General features: G+C 43.9%; 1 protein-coding gene across 26 annotated transcripts in view; it reads right to left on the bottom strand.

Moving 5' to 3' along the window:
- Positions 1–18862, bottom strand: part of EIF4G3 (eukaryotic translation initiation factor 4 gamma 3) — a 226087-nt gene continuing 207225 nt past the window's right edge. For all 26 annotated transcript variants that reach the window (XM_084788155.1, XM_084788154.1, XM_084788157.1 and 23 more), the window contains 6 exons: positions 18405–18486; positions 15786–15884; positions 13310–13456; positions 7002–7083; positions 5023–5169; positions 1–652 (listed from right to left, as the gene is read on the bottom strand). In XM_084788155.1, the coding sequence (XP_084644281.1) occupies positions 471–652; positions 5023–5169; positions 7002–7083; positions 13310–13456; positions 15786–15884; positions 18405–18486 (739 nt within the window). In that variant the 3' untranslated portion in view covers positions 1–470. The remainder of the gene's footprint in view (positions 653–5022; positions 5170–7001; positions 7084–13309; positions 13457–15785; positions 15885–18404; positions 18487–18862) is intronic.

Raw genomic sequence — 18862 nt, 5'->3', positions numbered from 1 at the left:
TGAAGGGAAGGGAAATTTATTTCTCTGCTTTTCTATTATACAAGTTGTGTACAGAAACTGCAAATTAAAAAAATTACACACTGGCATTTGCAGTCCTCAAAATAAATTAAAAGTTCAACTGTTTTTTTTCTTTTTCTTTCTTTTTTCTTTTTCTTTTTTTTTTTTTGCTAAATGTGTCTTTTTTTTTTTTTTAAGTATGAGTCCTCGTTTAAAAAGAAAAGATTAAAACAAAATATTTTCTATAAATAGTACATGTATTTTGGTTTTCGAGCTCCCGCCCTCAGGTTTGCTGTTGCCTTGTTCCAGTACCTTTATCCTCCATGATCACCCGTTTCCTTTCCCCTCTCCCACTCGTGCACACGTGGGGTTTCTGCGAGAGTTGGCCTTGCTGCACTGTGATTGGCGAAGACGTGAAACTTTTTAAAAAAATACTTCAATTGTTTCTTTGTTTCGTTTGTGTATTTGAAGTATTAGTTATCCTCCGACTCCTCTTCTGCTTCCCGCAGCCAGGTGAAGAACGCTGTGACAGATTTGAGGGCCACGCCCTTCCCATTTTGCTCTGCAGGGTCCTTGCTGCTCTCCCACTTGTAAAAGGCATCCTCTGAGATCACCTCCTCATCATACAGGCAATCAAAAAACATCCGGAGCAAATCTGCAAGAGCGGGAACACAGCCACGGGTTTGAGCATTGCAGTTGCAAGGGAGAGCAGAGATGTGTGGATGAACGGGTGCAGTGAATAAGTGAATGAACAGTCACTCCTCAGGACCATGTACCCCATCGTAAGAGTGAGTGACAGAATAGTCTTTGCAGAGAAAAACCCAAGAAGTCTACATTACTTTTATACCTATTATTTTATTCAAATTCAACTATGTTCAGATACTAGGAAAGCTATTTCCTATTATGTAGTTATCAAATTAAACACTTAAAAATTAAATATAGGGAGCCGGGCGTGGTGGCGCATGCCTTTAATCCCAGCACTCGGGAGGCAGAGGCTGGTGGATCGATGTGAGTTCGAGGCTAGCCTGGTCTACAAAGTGAGTCCAGGACAGCCAAGGCAACACAGAGAGACCCTGTCTCAAAAAACCAAAAAATAAAACAATTAAAAAAAAAATAAATATAGCGGCTGGAGAGATGGCTCAGTGGTTAAGGTTCCTGAGTTCAATTCCCAGCAACCACATGGTGGTTCACAACTATCTGTAATGTGTTCTGATGCCCTCTTCTGGCCTGCAGGTGTACATGCAGGCAGAACACTGTATACATAATAATAAATAAATAAATTTTAAAAAATTAAATATAATGCAGGGCAGTGGTGGCTCACGTCTTTAATCTCAGCACTCACAAGGCAGCAGCAGGTGAATCTCTCTGAGTTCAAGGCCAGCCTAGTCTACATAGTGAGCTCCAAGATAGCCAGGGCTACACAGAGAAACACCGTAATGAAAAACAAACAACCCAAATAGGAACAACTTTTCCCTTTCTTTTCTATTTTTGTTTCTTGAGGTAGGGTTTCTGTGTATCCCTGGCTGTCCTAGACTCCGCTCTGTAGACCAAACTGGCTTCGAACTCACACAGATCCACCTACCTCTGTTGGGATTATACTTTCCCCTTTCTAAGGCTGCATTTAAAAACAAGGAGTGGGGACTTGAGTGATGGCTCAGTGGTTAAGAGCTCCACCTGCTCTTCCAGAGGTCCTGAGTTCAATTCCCAGCAACCACATGGTGGCTTAAAACCATCCATAATGTGATCTGATGCCCTCTTTCGCAGATAAAGCATTCATAGGCAAATAAAATTTGTTTAAAAAAATAAATAAAAAATAAAAACAAAGAGTGACTTTATATGGAAAACAGGGGTAGACGTGATCTCTAGATTTTGGTATTTTAAATGCTTAACAATCTGAATAACTGGAATTATTTTGCTCTCACAGTGCAAACTTCTATTATTACTTTTAAAAAAGCAATGTTAGGCAGGCGGGGTGGCGCAGGCCTTTAATCTCAGCAGAGGGAGGCAGATCATTGTAAATTTGAAGCCAGCCTGGTCTACAAGGTAAGTCCAGGACAGCCAAGGATACACAGAAAAACCTTGGCTCAAAAAATCAACCAACCAACCAACCAAAAAACCCAAACCAAACAAAAAAAGTAATGTTGGTAGAGATATTAAGCTCCTTTAAATGTATTTATTCATCCCTTAAGAAAGTTCTTTGGGGGGCTGGACGGATGGCTCAGTGGTTAAGAGCAGCATCTGCTTTCTAAAGGACCCTGGTTCAGATCCCAGCACCCACATGGTAGCTTACAATTGTCTGTAATTCCAGTTCCAAGGGAACTGACACCCCCACAACAAAGAACATATAATAAATTATTTTTTTAAAAGGGAGAGTGGGCTGGAGAGATGGCTCATCGGTTAAGAGCACTGTCTGTTCTTCCAGAGGTCCTGAGTTCGATTCCTAGCAACCACATGGTGGCTCACAACCATCTATACTGGGATCTGATGCCCTCTTCTGGCCTGCAGGGGTACTTGAAGGTGAAATACTGTATATATATATTTTTTGTTTTGTTTTGTTTTGTTTTTTCGAGACAGGGTTTCTCTGTGTAGCCTTGGCTGTCCTGGACTCTCTCTGTAGACCAGGCTGGCCTTAAACTCACAGAACCTAAATAAATGAATAAACCTAAAGTAAATAAATAAATAAAAGTTTTTTGGAACCAGCGTGCAGCCCAGAACTGAGTATAAGCTCAGCGCTGCAAGGGAGAGGACAAAATAAATGGCTTCAGCACAGCGGCATCATTGTTTTTTTTTTTTTTTTTAACATTTACCCATTTATTATTATGTATATAATGTTCTGCCTGCACGTATACCTGTAGGCCAGAAGAGGGCACCAGACCACATTACAGATGCTTGTGAGCCACCATGTGGTTGCTGGGATCTGAACTCAGGACCTTTGGAAGAGCAGCCAGTGTTCTTAACCACTGAGCCATCTCTCTAACCCACGCTGTTCTTTTTTTTTTTCTTTCTTTTTTTGGGACAGGATTTCTTATGTACCCTGGCTAGTCACAAGCTTGAGATCTATGTGCCTCTGCCCACTGAGAGCTGAGATAACTGTGTGCACCATGACACCTGGCTCTCAAGATTCACTTGCAGCCAGCTTCCTCATCATCACATGAATGGAAGAGGCAGTAAATGAACAATAAACGCCAATAATATGAGAGCCATAGTTGATTTTTTAAAAATTAATCTTTGTAACTATATTAGTTTAACAGTGAAAGCACCCTACCCCACCTCCACCATCAAAAGCAAAACAAAACAAAAAACTCTGGCTGATCTACAAGGAAATGGAGAAGGAGGCCACAAGTCTGATAGCAGTAGGTTTCCAAACCACCAGCTCTCCAAGGATGACAGCGGCTGCTACCTAATATCAACACAGCACCAACTTCCTCACACAACAGCATCTCTTCTGAGAATCTAGTGTATCCTTCCTGCAACAACTCAGAGGTCACCATCCTGACATGACTTTGAGAGAAGGAAACGTAGCTACAATCTCAGACTCAGACTTAAATGCCTCTTAATTAAAGCGCTGCAGATAATTTTAGTCCCTTCTTATCCCAGGAAGGTTCAGGAGCATTTTCAGTTCCAAAGAAGGAACTACAACATAAGCAAATTGTCTATGGACCACTCGGGACCAGGCCACCAGACAAGCCTGCTCCAGTCATCTCAGTGTTCTGCCAGCATCTACCACTGCAGAGGGGCAGCTGACGCTGTGGTAAACGCCAGTGGCTTAGGACATCGAGAACATTCCACCTCACAGCTACTCTATATGCACCTGCTATGTCCACATTTGGCTACTTACATGGAAATTAAAAGAAAATTTCAGTTCTCAGTTTGCACCATGGCCACAAGCATCTCAGGGTAGCCAGGCTGCTGCCACACTGAGTAGTGAATACACCATGACAGGAGGCCCCTCAGACATGACCTATGGAGACGGCCAACTCTATACACCAGCTGTCCTTTTTTCTTTGGTTGAGGTATGTTCTCACACTTAGTCCAAGCTGGCCTGGAAGTCTGGTCCTCTTTCCCTAACCACCCCCATATGCTGAGATGATGGAGGAGAGCTACCCCACTAGTTAAGCTATAGTATGTATGTATGTATGTATGTATGTATGTATGTATGTATGTACGTACGTACGTACGTATACAGTGGTCTGTCTGCACGTACACCTATAGGCCAGAAGAGGGCATCACATCACATTATAGATGGTTGTGAACCACTATATAGTTGCTGGGAATTGAACTCAGGACCTTTGGAAGAGCAGGCGGCACTCCCAAGCAGTGAGCCATCTCTCCAGCCCCTACTTTGTATTTTTAAAATTTGTTTTCATGCAAATGGATGTTTTGCCTGCATGTATGTATATCTTGACATCATGTGCATGTGTGGTGGATGTGGAGACGAGAAGAGGGTGCTGGATCCTCTAGGAATGTAGTCACAGATGGTTTTGAGTAGCCGTGTAGGTGCTGGGAACTAAACCCTGGTTCCACTGAAAGAGCAGCCGGGATGCTTACCCACTGAGTCTAGTAGCCCTTCAACTAGACATTTTTTGTTTTTCGAGACAGAGTTTCTGGCTGTCCTGGAACTGTCTCTGCCTACTTAATGTTGGGACTAAAAGTGTGTGCCACCACTACCCAGACACACTAGATTTTTTTTTCTTTTTTTAAATAATTATTCACTTGTATATGAGTGTTCTATCTGCATGTACACCTGCACACCAGAAGAGGGCATTAGATCACATTATAGATGGTTGTGAGCCACCAGGTGGTTGCTGGGAATTGAACTCAGGACGTCTGGAAGATCAAGACAGTGCTCTTAACTACTAAGCCATCTCTCCAGCCCTAGACTTCTTATTAACATTTTCTCACACAGGTTTGCATGCTGCTGATTCTACAAGTTGTTGCAAGTCATCCATGTCCTAACTCCAAATCATCTTTCAAGGCTTACAGTTCTCACTTGGCTGGGCTCAGGGTACCAGGATGGGAACTTACTGGCAGGTTGGTCAAGTTTTACTATTGATGCTTGTAGTGCATAAAGTGCTTGCAGTTCCTTCTCTGTGTCAGAGTCTAGGTACTTGAGCAGGATCGGCACTCTCTGCTTGATCACAGCAGTGTCCACTCTGAAGGTCGAACAGTCAGCTGGAGTGACACAAAAGCCAGGAGTTAACAGACCATTCCAGCTCTGAGCACAGTAGGCACGTTTACGTCTGAACGGTGGGTGAGGGGCCAACACAGACTGGCAACTACACACACTTCTTTTGGTGGCATTGGGGACCGGACCAAGTGTCATACAGCAGGCAAGCACTTTCCACTGGGCTAGCATCTCCAGTCCTCTCTGGACATTTTATGTTACGTTAATGTTGTTTATTTATTTATTTTTGTTATTTTGAGGCAGAGTTTCCATGTGTTACCTTGGCTGTCCTACACTCTTTGTAGACCAGGCTGGCCTCGAACTAACAACGATCTGCCTGCCTCTGCCTCCCAAGTGCTGGAATTAAAGGCATGTGCCACCACCCCAGCAACTTTATTTCATTTATTTATTTTCATTTTTTGAGACAAGGTTTCTATGTGTAGCCTTGGCTGTCCTGGACTCACTTTATAGACTAGGCTGGCCTTGAACTCACAGTGATCCGTCTGTCTCTGCCTCCCAAGTGCTGGGATTAAAGGCATGCACCACCACCTCCCGGCTTATTTTATTTTTTAAAAGATCTCATTATAGATGGCTGTGAGGTACCATGTGGTGGCTGGGAATTGAATTTAGGGCTTTTGGAAGAGCAAGCAGTGCTCTTAGCCTCTGAGTCATCTCTCCAGCCCCTGGACGTTTTATTTTGAGACAAGGTCTCACTAAGTTGCTAGAAAGGCCTTAAACATTCTATGTGGCTCAGGCAGACATTTATCTTTTGATCTGCTGCTGACGATTGCTAAGCAGCAGGGATTTTAGGCCTCGGACACCACATTTTTAATGGTACCTTCTATTAAAAAATGATACAAGACATGAAGAGAAAATGTATATTGAGTGCAGAGTTCCCTCCATTGTACCCATTTACTTATCTGTAATCATGGAACAGTACCAAGGTTTTATGACAACTTGAGAATTTGCATCAATCAAATGTCTCAGAGCTGACAGAGATGCTGATTAGCTTGATTTAAACACTATCCACACTGCAGACATCTATCAAAACATGACATTGTACCCTAGAAATGCATGCAATTACAACTTGTAATGCCAATTAAAATATTACTAATTAATAATATAGAATGCAATAAAGCAAAATCTGGAGCTGTAGGTAGAGCTTGACGGTTAAGGGCTCATGTTTATATAGCTTACCTATTGAACCCATAAACCGCACCTGGTCACATGCAACTATACTATTTATTTATTTTTGGTTTTTGTGAGACAAGGTTTCTCTGTGTAACAGAGCCTAGCTGTCCTAGACTTGCTACATAGGCCAGGCTGGCCTTGAACTCTCAAAGATCCACCTGCCTCTGCCTCCTGAGTACTGGAGTTAAAGGTGCGCCCCCACCATGCCCGGCTCCATGGACTTGAAAACTTAACACATGGGAGGCATAAGCAGGAGAGTAAGGAGGCCAAAGCCACCCTGAGCGACACCCTGGGCTAGTTTAAGGCTAGCCCATACCTTAAAAAAAAAAAAAAAAAAATCAACCTAATCGTGAACGGAAGATACAGCCTTTAGGATGAAGAGGAAGAAAAAAAAATCTATGCAGACCCAAGAAGCATTAAATGACTTTGATCAACTGCAGAACGTGATGTAGGCTGGTGAGGCTTAGATCTGGTTCTTATTGACAGATCAACTATTTGCCCCATGATTGAAACAGCAGGTCATAAGCCATGATGGCAACCTTTGTACAGAAAGTGCAAGTTCTAAGATAATATAAAAGCAGGTCATGAAACATGCAGCCCACAGTCTCTGCTTCCGGTGCTCGGAGCCGTGCACACAAATGCTACTCACCTATGATAGCTGCTTTGCAAACAGCCGTCATTAAAGCTCTAAGGAATGCAGGCGAACCCATCTGGCTTTCATCTAGATTAGCCTGGGAAGGAAAGCAGAAAGATCATGTATTAGGGCGAGGTGCTTGCATGCGCCTGGGAGCACCTAATTCTACATGCAATCACACAGTACCATGTACTGTGCAACCCTTGGACAGTAGCAGTTCTCAATGACAGCCCAGGAGAGAAGGCCCGTCTACGCCTACACATTTAAAAGCAATTACAAAAGCAATTGGGGAGGGCGGAGGCAGATGATCTCTGAGCTTTAGGCAGCTTACTAGTCTTCTACAAAGTGAGCTCAACGCCAGGCCCAGCTGCCTCACCAAGACTGCAGTGTAGCCTAGACCATGTTCTCAGCACTGTGCAACTGTGAACTTGACCAACCCTGCTGCTTCACCTTAATCCACGAGGGATGGGGCTCATTTCCGGCTCTGGCTGAAACAAAGCCTTCAGGGTTGGGAAACCTCCTATTCCTCTAGCAACCTCACGTTACTTCCTCCAAGTTAGAAAAACTATTTCTGAAGAATAAGTAACAGAAAAAAGTAATTGGGGGGTGGGGTGCTGGAGAGATAGCTCAGAGTTTAGGAGCGCTGCCTGATCTTCCAAAGGTCCCGAGTTCAATTCCCAGCAACCACATGATGGCTCACTACCATCTATAATGAGATCTGGTGCCTTCTGGTGTGCAGGTGTACATGCAGGCAGAATACCATATACATAATAAAAAAATAAATCTTTTTTAAAAAGTAAGGATGTTATTTTGCAAAGGACATACTATTTTTTGTTCAATAATATTTTTATCTTTTTATTTTACATTTTTTGAGACAGGGTTTCTCTGCATACCCCTGGCTGTCTTGGAACTCTCTCTGTAGACGGAACTGGCCATGAACTTAAGATATCTGCCTGCCTCTGCCTCCTGATCACAGGGATTAAAGGTTTGTACCACCATTGCCGGGTCATTCAGCAATATTGTTGAAAAACTGGTTGGGAGACCAATTCTAAGCAAGGAATGATACTTGAAATCTACAAAGGATCAGATCTCAAACAAACAGAGCAAACCCAACCAGTTACTGAATGTAATTTGACAGCACCTCTAACCCATTTGAGTGTTCCTTCCCAAAGCTGCAAAAAACCAAACTGCTCCTTCCTTGTACAAATGCCTAATTGTATGTACAATTAGCCTAATTCTAGCATCTAACAGTAGAAAAGACTTGGAGAAAACTGCCAAGAAGACTCGAGGTTAAGCAAAAGTATAGACAAACAAAACAAGCATTATAACAAAAACTGAAGACGAGAGGAAGATGGGTCAGCCAGCAGCTGTCACTAGCACAGCCCAGAGAAGCCAGACTCCGGGAAGCAGCTAGACACGGGCATGCGAGCTCAGCTACTAATGTGGTTTTCTGGCTCTCCTTGACTTTAAGAAGTTACCTTTATTAAGTACAATTTTACATTTGTTGAAATCTGTTTCAAAAAAAAAATTTTTTTTTTCCCAGACAGGGTTTCTCTGTGTAGCCATGGCTGTCCTGGAACTCTCTCTGTAGACCGAACTGGCCATGAACTCAGAGATCTGCTTGCCTCTGCCTGGGATTAAAGGTATGTGCTACCACACCTAGCATTCAACAAAATTTTGTCTTCTCAAAAACAAACAAACAAACAAACCAAAAAAACAAAAACAAAACAAAAAGCAAACCCTAAGCAGATCATTTTGCCCCTTATTTCTTTATTTTGGTTAGGGTGGGCACCTGTACCACTGTTTGTGGAAGAACACCTCGCAGGCAGGAGCTCGTCGCTCCTTCTATCACGTGAGTTCTGGGGCTTGACCTCAGGTCATGAGGCTTGCTGAGCCTTCTTGCCAGAACAGACTCTGGTCTAAAATATGAAGCTGCCCAGACTCAGTGGTGTTCCCTTTAATCTCAGTACTCTGGAGGCAGAGAAAGATAGGTTTCAGGGATTTTGAGGCTAGCCTGGTCTACCGATTGAGTTTCAGAGTGGGCAGTGCTGCATAATAGAGAGACTTGGCTCTAAAAGACCAAAACAAACAAACAAACAAACATCCCATGAAGCTGGGTGAGAGCTGGAGCAGCGTTCAGGAGAGTTGGGGGAGGGGTAGGAAGGCTAGGATGAAATGTGGAGGTGCCTGCCTCTAATTATGGGAGGCAGAGGCAGGTGGATCTCTGAGAGTTTGAGGCCAGCCTGCTCTACAAAGTGGGTCTGGGACAGCCAGGGCTTCATAACAAAGAGAAACCCTGTCTCAAAACAAAACAGGACAAACCAAAACCCAAACCACCACCAACCAAAAAAACCCCTATTTTTGCTGTGACTGTTTAACTTGTATCCTAAAGAAATTATTGCAAATATTAGTGCATCAGAACCTAACAGTGGTCAAATATGTGTAATTTTTTAAAATAAAGAAATGTTAAATGGCCAGGCATGGTGACACACACCTGTAATCCCAGCACTTGGGAGGCAGAGGCAGGCTGATCTCTCTGAGTTCGAGGCCAGCCTGATCTACAAAGCAAGCCCATGATAGGCAAGGCTATATAGAGAAACTGTCTCAAACAAACAAACAAACAAAAAACCCGTTAAATTTATAATAAAGTTCTATAATTTAATAACAATACAACAATAACAAAAAGGCAAATTTACCACAAATTTGTAATGAACTGTAAAATGAAAGTTAAAATCACTGACAATATTGTTCATCTCTGAAAAGTCATGAAGGGAATAATCTAAGTATTTGAGCCATGGTCTGACTTTCAAAATAGAAAGCCTGTAACATGTGGTATGTGCTACCACACACGCCAGGAGGCTCAAAGCTACACTGAATTCAAGAATAAGCTGTACTGGTGGCATATGGATCAAAAAGCTTAGGAGGCTGGAGAGATGGCTCAGCAGTTAAGAGCACTGACTGCTCCTCCAGAGGTCCTGAGTTCAATTCCCAGCAACCGCATGGTGGCTCACAGCCATCTATGGTGTGATATGATGCCCTCTTCTGGCCTGCAGGTATGCATGCAGCCAGAGCACTGTATATGTAATAAATAAATAAATAAATAAATACATACATACATACATACATACATCTTTAAAAGACAAAATACAATTCACTTATTTAAGGTGAGGGTGATGGAGAGTGCCTTTAAAAAAAAAAAAGCTTAGGAAAGGAAGGTTACACTGTGGGAGGCTAGAGGTCCTGTGCTTGCACCTAAGCACTGGAGGAACTGGGAATATTAAACACATGGTTGTTCCTTCAAAGGGAGGGATACATAACCTGTTACCCACCCAGAAGCTGCGAGTGAAAGTGGTTAGCAGCCTGCTGACTTTTGGGTTCCTCCTGCAGCCCTTACTATGAGCCTGCCAACCTATATAACCCTTCTTTCCTGTAGATGCTACATGCACTTTACAAAGAGGTTCCATGTCATATTTTACACTTTATTGTGCACACAAGACAGTTAGTTTTACCAGGAAAATCTTCACCAAATTGTGCTATGCTTAACTATGCCTAAAACAAAGTATTTGGGGTCAAACACCCCAAGTTTAAACCAACACCAGCTACTTAGTCATATTGAGCTGAACTACCTTCTTGCCTCCTTGTCACTCTGCTGGCTGTGGTGGTCACAGAGACCCTGAGGTTTCACTAGAAAATGACACTCAGAAAAAGTAGCCATGGTAAAGGAGCATTTAATCTTCCTTAGATTAGTGCAGGGCGCCTCAGACAGAGATGATCTGAGTTCCAGGGAGGCATCTGAAATTACCTACTGACAGATCTGCCCGTGTGGGTGAGATGTGGTAACCACAAGCCAAGTGGAAGACAAGAAATACGCTGAAAAGGACAATAGTGTCACCAGGGAAGGGAAAGCCAACAGTCAGACAATTTGCAGTTTTGTCTTCAGACCAATCCACTCACTCGCTCCCTCAGAACCTGATGGACAAGGCTGGCCTATCAATGAAATTCAAGGATGAAGCAAGGATGTACAGGCGGCAGCAGATCACATGATTCAATGCAAATTTGAAGTGTACTGAGACTAAAATGGCATCTAACTGAGAACAGGTTTGTGTTCAGTGCAGGAGGGCTTCAGGGCAGAGCCCCAAATGAAAGTGCAAGACAGGGCTGGCATGGTGGTGTGCACACATTCTTACCTGGCATTGTGAGACGGGGCAGGAGGACTATGGGTCTCGAGGCCACCCTGGGTAACATATGACTGTCTCAAAACAACAAAACCCAAAATCTATGCAATATACCTCACAGTCTATGCTGGCCGCGTGTGATGAACAGTTCAGACAGCACAAGCAGCTTTAAAAGGAATGCAGACGCCTGGATGTTTTTGGAAAGAGTAACCCATAAGGATCTGGATATAGAGGTTTCAGGAAGGTCTGGAGAGGTGGCTCAGTGGTGAGTGTGCTTCCTGCTCTTACAAAGAATGGAGTTTAGCCAGGTAGTGGTGGGGTCACATACCTTTAATTCCAGCACTTAGGAAGCAGAGGCAGGTGGATCTCTGAGTTTGAGGCCAGCCTACAAAGTGAGTCCAGGACAGATAAAGCTACACAGAGAAACCCTACGTCAAAGAACAAAAAACAAAAGAATAACCCAACAGGGCTGGAGAGATGGCTCAGAGGTTAAGACCACTGTCTGTTCTACTAAGTTCAATTCCCAGCAACCACATGGTGGCTCAAAAACATCTGCAATGGGATCAGATGCCCTTCTTCTGGCTTTCATGTGTACTTGCAAGCAGAGCACTGTATACAAAATAATAAAAAAAGAATAACCCAACAATCCTCCCCGCCAAAAAAATCAGAGTTTGGACACTAGTGCTCATGCTGGGCAGCTAACAACAGCCTACAAATAATAAGGAAAGCAGTGACTAAGGGCTGGACAGGTGTCTCAGTGGCTATAGAACTTGCTGCTTCTGCAGAAGACTGAGAAAGTTTGATTCTCAGAACCTACATTGTTGCTCACAATCATCTCTAACTCCAGTTCCAGGGGATCTGACACTCTTCTGGCCTCTTAGGGCACCAGACATGCATGTGATACATACATATATACATGCATGCATGCATGCAAAACACACATCACATAGAAAATTAAAAAAAAAAAAAAGCAGTGACTGAAAAAAAGACAGAAGCCAGGTGGTGGAGGCGAACACCTTTAATCCCAGCACTTGGGAGGCAGAGGCAGACAAACCTCTGTGAGTTGGAGGCCAGCCTGGCCTACAAAGTGAGTCCAGGATAGCCAAGGCTACACAGAGAAACCCTGTCTCGAAATACCAAAACCAAAACCAAAAAACAAATGAAAAAAGACAGAAAAGCCAGGTGTGGTGGCGCATGCTTTTAATCCCAGCAGTCGGGAGGCAGAGACAGGTAGATCTCTGTGAGGTCAAGGCCAGCCTGGTCTACAAAGTGAGACCCTGTCTCAAAACATACACACACACAACACACACACACACACACACACACACCAAGAAAAAAAGACTTCATGAAAAGATTACTCTGTATAGATAAAGGAGAAAAACAGGGACAAAACCCAGCGGTGTCGTTTCTCGATGCCTGGAGTGGTTAAAGACCACAGTTGCTACAGCGGTATAATGGGGGCTCCAGAAGGAGATTTACAAGAGGCCCTGCTTAAGTTAGACTCAACTCTGCCTCTATGACCTCCTGAGACACATGTAAGTGCACGTTAACAGACAAGCAGACTCTGTAACACTTAAGGGATAAACTTCCAGGTCACTGACTTGAAAATGTGAGCCAATGTGTGTGTGTGTGCGTGTGTGTGTGTGTGTGCGCGCGCGCGCACACGCGTGCGTGCGTGTATGTGTGTGTATCACAGCAACTGCATGCTGCCTAGGAATTTTAACTGGGCTAGTATGTAAGTGACAGGATATGGAATATATTCTAATGGAATGAGACCCAGAGAAATGGGCTTGTTCTCGGAATAGGTTTTTACTTGTTAAAGACTGAAATTATTGGGCATGGTGGCACACACCAGCAGAGGCATGAAGGTTTCTATGAAGTCGAGACTAGCCTGGTTTACTTAGCAAGTTGCAGGCCAGCCAGGAATACACATGAGACCCTGTCTCAAAAATTTAGTAAATAAAAAATAAAAATAATAAAAAAGACAGCACTGATGAAAACCTTCCAAAGGCTCTTTGGTTTTCAAATACAGTGTATACATAGAGGCACAAAGGCCATAGTGCAAGAAGGGTAAAGGACTGCCATGTGCACTTTGAGGACCCAGTGGCCATCTCCAGCAAGACAGCAGAGCGCGGTCGGTGCCTGTACCTCCACCCAGTCAAAGATCCGCTCGTCGTCAGCCTTGTCCTCCGTGATGAGTTTCTCTAGCCGCTGAGACAGCTCCTCGGCGGAGAGCTCTTTCTTTGAAAGTGCTTCAGAGGAGCAGGGGCCTTCGGACTCTGTGAAGTCCAATTTCTGGAACCAAATATGAAACACTGATATTGTTCACTGTGGCGATTGCAGGGAGAGGAAGGCCAGCTACCAGCTCGCTCTGCCTGAGAGGAAATGAGTAGCAGACGGCACACTAGATGGAGCTGTGAAAGGCTGCCACTTCACCATCACTTCCAACCTTTCAAGACTCTTGTCCTTAGGGAACAGAGAGGTGACTCAGGGGTTAGAGTGCACGCTGCTCTTCCAGAGAATCTGAGTTTGAATCCCAGCACCCACTTAAGGTAGTTCACAACTCACTGTAACTTCCAGCTCCATAGAGATCTGTTGCCTCTAGCCAGAGGGCAACTGCACTTATAGACACAAACACCTAATTAAAAATACTTTTAAATTAAAATAACCTATTTACTATTTGTGTGTATGTGTGTGCATGACATGTGAATGGGCACAAATGTGGAGGTCGGAGAATAACTTTTAAAAATTAATTTTATTTTTAATAGTGTCTTTACAGGGGATGGACATGGGACGGATCTGACCTCTTAGAGCTGGGGCCTAACATGCGTAGCCTAACATGGGTCCCAGAACTAAACTCTCCAGGGACAGCACACATTTCTACCTGCTCTGTCCTGTCCACCTATGTGGGTCCTCCAGAATGCTCAGGTCACGAGGCTGTGTAACAAGTGCCTTTACCCTCACCCAGCTTGCCAGCCCAATTTTCAAGCTTTTTATACTGCGCATGTCTGATTCTCCATGAGCAGGCAAGCTAATAACTTGCTCCATTTCGCTCTGCCTTGCTGTCTGCCTCTGCAGCACATGAGCTGCAGCTCTCTCTGCCTTGCTGTCTGCCTCTGCAGCACATGAGCTGCAGCTCTCTCTGCCTTGCTGTCTGCCTCTGCAGCACTGTGAGCAGCAGCTCTCTCTGCCTTGCTGTCTGCCTCTGCAGCACTGTGAGCTGCAGCTCTCTCTGCCTTGCTGTCTGCCTCTGCAGCACTGTGAGCTGCAGCTCTCTCTGCCTTGCTGTCTGCCTCTGCAGCACTGTGAGCTGTGCCTGGTCACAGTCCTGAGGAGAGCAGCAGCAGCTCTAGGCCCTCAGGACCCTGGCTAGGCTGAGCACAAGGGTATCAACCCTTTTCAGTAACGAAGAGATAACAGCTCTGTATGCAAAAATGTGGTACTTTTCAGTCAGGCAATGAGATACGTAGCTCTGCTTGGATTTTCAACATTTTTACAGAAAAACCACAAAGACTAACACATGGATACTAGAGATCATACAAAAATTTTCTTCAGTGCTTTTAAGAATTTGGTACTGATTAAAAACAAACAAACAAACAAAATCCACTCATATGGATTTTATCCCAATGCTTTATTTCTTACACATAATCACCACTTCCCTCTCTCTCTCTCCTCCTCGCCCTTCTTGCAGGGCTTGAGTGGGACAAGACTGTGACTGTGTTCTAGAAGCACTCAGTCAGAGTCACAGTCCTGACTCGACATTGATAAAGAATACTTTTCTCTCAGGTTTGGAACATTACGAACATTTTTTTTCTGACTTGGTGTTGGTAAAGTAAACATCCTGTCTCTCACAGGTCACATGAAGAAGCATAAGATGACAGCCATAAGCTCTTTATGAAGTCACTCAAGGGCTAAAGAGATGGCTCAGTGGTTAAGGGCACTGCACTGGTTGCTCTTCTAGAAAATTCAAGTTCGATTCACACCCACATCTGTAATTCCAGTTCCAGGAGATATGACCTCCTCTTCTGGTACTATGGAGTGCACAAGCACACACATGCACGGGCAAATTACCTATACATATAAAAGATAATCAGTGTTTTTTGTTTGTTGAGACGGGGCTTCTCTGTGTAGCCTTGACTGTCCAGAACTTGTTTTGTAGACCAGGCTGGCCTCGAACTCAGTGATCTGCTTGCCTCTGCCTCCTGAATGCTGGGATTAAAGGTGTATGCCAGCACGCCTGGCTACGGCAATCAGTATTTTCTAGAGAGCCCAGGCCACGCAAATGAAACTTTGTCGTACCTGCATCTGTGTCAGACCAAGTCAGATCTGTTCTTGAGCTATATTGAACATGGTACCTCTGCCACCTGAACTTTCCTGACTGCGTGGATAGAGAAGGATTAAATGCTGTCTCCACTAAGGCTCTCATTTTCCTCTGTGCTGTTGAAATGTTGGGAGTTGAACCCAGGGCTCTTCTACTGGGCCATCATCCTAGCCTCTCAACTGCACTTCTGATTTACTGATCATTGTCACTGCCGTCATTTCCACTGTTCTGAATGGAGTCCAGGCCTCAGGAATGCTACATAGGGCATCAATCCAACCAGCAGCAAAAGGGACTGTGACTCACCTGCTCCAAGAGAAAATTATGTACATCTTCCCCTTCTGGTAAAAAGTCCTTCCAGCTGAGGTCAGCCTCCCTCCATAAGGCGCCTACTTTCTTATGGCTCTAAAACAGAGACAAACCCATCCATCAATTTTATTTGCAAGAAGGAAAAAGGTTCACTTGGCATAAAAAGTACAGAGTCCTAGAAACTACAAATCATAGGACTACAGTCTGAGACATCCGAAGGCTCGTAAGTATACTGGTGATTCTGGCATGGAAGCCACACCTCTAACACCAGCCCTTAGGTGGCTGAGGCCAATAATTTTGAGCTCAAGGCCAGCCTGGACTACATAATGAGTTCCAGGACAGCCTGGGCTACAGAGTTGACCCTGTCTCCCAAACCTAAAAATTAGTTAAGTACCTAACTAAATAAATAAAATGGAAAATGATTTAGTATAACTGCTTATGAGTCAACTATTCATTTACCTGATGCCTAATTTAGGAAACTGCCCACAATAACCATACATCCTAAGACATCATGTTTACAAATTCTGTTTCCTGCTTCCAGACTGCTCAGCATATACAACTCATAGAGGCAGGCCCAGGCCTCGGAGGCATCCCTGTTCAGGGACCACCTTTCCACGTGAGCAGGGAGAGTCTGGCTCAGCTGGAAACACACAAGCAGGTACCCTTGCTGCCTCATAAAGAGGATGTAACAGAAGACATTAGGCCTCAAGGCCAATGACATCATCCAGTCCACCAAGAGAAGAGCTGGTTTCAGTTGAGCAGTGTGACACCTGCCTGCCTGTAATCCTACTACTTGGGAAGGTGGGCAAGAAGACAGCCATAAATTCGAGGCTAGCCTGGGCTATGCCTTGGGACTTTGTCTCAAAATCATAAAAATTGAGGGCTGAAGAAATGGCTCAGAGGTTAAGAGCATTGGCTGCTCTTCCTGAGGTCGTGAGTTCAATTCCCAGCACCCACATGGTGGTTCACAACCATCTATAGTGAAGTCTGGTGCCCTTTTTCCTGGCGTGCAGTTGAACATGCAGACACCACACGATGTACATAATAAATGAATAAATCTTTTTTAAAAACAATAAAAATAGGGGGCTGGAGAGATGGCTCAGAGGTTAAGGGTACTGACTGCTCTGCCAAAGGTCCTGAGTTCAATTCCCAGCACCCACATGGTGGCTCACAACCATCTATAAAGAGATCTGGTGCCCTCTTCTAGTGTGTAGGTGTTACATGGAATCAGAACACTGTATAACAATAAATAAATCTTTAAAAAAACAAGACATAAAAACCAAACAAAAATTTGTCAAAAATCTGATTTTGTTTGGAAGTGTGAATTTGGTTTCTGTTATTAGAAATGAAAGTTTCTAATAATTAAATTTTAAGAACTAAAGAAGGTTGAAGAGAGAACATCGAATCTAAAAGAATAGTTCAGTAAACATTTTAGTGCCATAAGACAAAGAGATTTATCACAAAACAAGAAGTCACCAAAAGTGGGCTGCTGAACACATCACTCTATTTCACACAAGCCTCATAAATGGGGTACAGAAGGGCTTCTGTGGTAAGAAAGCCTGGTTCAAGAAACAAAAAGGCAAAGCTACAAAACTGTAACCTACCTAGCACCTGCAGCTTACACTTACCACAGCAGGACCCTCCAGCATCTTCTGGAGGGCTCTGCTTTGCACTGACATCCTCTTCCTAAATGACATCACTGTGATGAAGCCTCACCCCACTTCTTTATGAGTAGCTCACACCTGTTTATCCTCCTCACTAGCCTACACATTTTGAAGGCTTAGTTACACCCGAATAACAGATATTTAACTGAAATGAACTAAAATAACTCAATATCATTTTTATTGCCTATTTCTAATGTGATTAGACTAGCACCTTATTAGTCAGAAGTAACAAAAATTAACCGTATCTGTAGATTTCCATTTTAAAAATAACGAGTGTTTTGACTGCCGAGGCCAGAAGGGGCATCAGAACTGCAGGAGCAGGAGTTACAGAGAGTCACCCCACTCTCAAAAGGTTTTTTTTATTGCAATCTATTGTAAGTAATAGTTTGATTTTGTTTCAAATGACAAAACTCACAGCCACAAATAACACGTTATTTTGAGATTCTTTAGAAGCACAGTAATCCACACTAATTGATATTGGACAGCTCTTCTCAAACTTACTGGTAACAGAAGGGCAAATGCAAGCCGGGCAAGGCAGAGGCAGGTGGATCGCTGTGAGTTTGAAGCCAGCCTGGACTACAAAGTGAGTCCAGGACAGCCAGGGCTACACAGAGAAACCCTGTCTCCACCCCCCCAGAAAGGGGGAGGGATAGAGAGATGGCTCAGAGGTCCTGAGTTCAATTCCCAGCAGCCACATGGTGGTTCACAACCATCTATTTTGAGGTTCGGGCAGAATGCTGTACAAATAATAAATACCTAAATCTTGTTCCTTAGGGGGGAAAAAAAAAGGGAAGGCAAATGCACCTCTCACAGAAACAAGGCCCAGCAGTGGCCACACCCTTCCTCCTAAGGAATAGACTATTTGCACACTGTGGCCTGAACTTGCCACAGAAAAATTGAAGGTCACCATCACTGCCCTTCCTACCATGCTGTCAAAGGGTCTGACACTCACCATTTGTTTGCATAGAAGGTGCAGTATTTCAGAAAGCAGGACCCCAGCTCTTCCAACAGGAAGTAAAGGCTTACTAAATTCTCTGTAAAAGATAGGAGCAGTGGGTAAATACTGACGTATTCCTGTTCCACAGCAGCAGACAAATGCTGAGTGCCAAGCAGAGTATGCAGGCCGGCTAATCAGACTTTCTGGTCCCCTGGGGCTCAGCGGAGGAGCAGGAGCAGCCCTGGATTTATTTTCATCATTTTTTATTTTTTCAAACATTTTATTTATTTATTCATTTTTATTTTATGTGCTTGGTATTTTGCCTGCATGTGTGTCTATGTGAGGGTGTCAGATCATGAAGATACAGATAGATGTGAGGTGCTGTGTGGGTGCTGCGATTTGAACCCAGGTCCTCTGGAAGAGCAGTCAGTGTTCGTAACCGTGAAGCCATCTCTCCAGCTCCTATGTCTTTC

Source organism: Acomys minous, assembly GCF_964271855.1.
Source record: "Acomys minous genome assembly, chromosome: 6".
NCBI lineage: Eukaryota > Metazoa > Chordata > Mammalia > Rodentia > Muridae > Acomys > Acomys minous.
The sequence above is the reverse complement of the archived record's forward strand: the minus strand, read 5'-3'. Positions and strand labels throughout refer to the sequence as shown.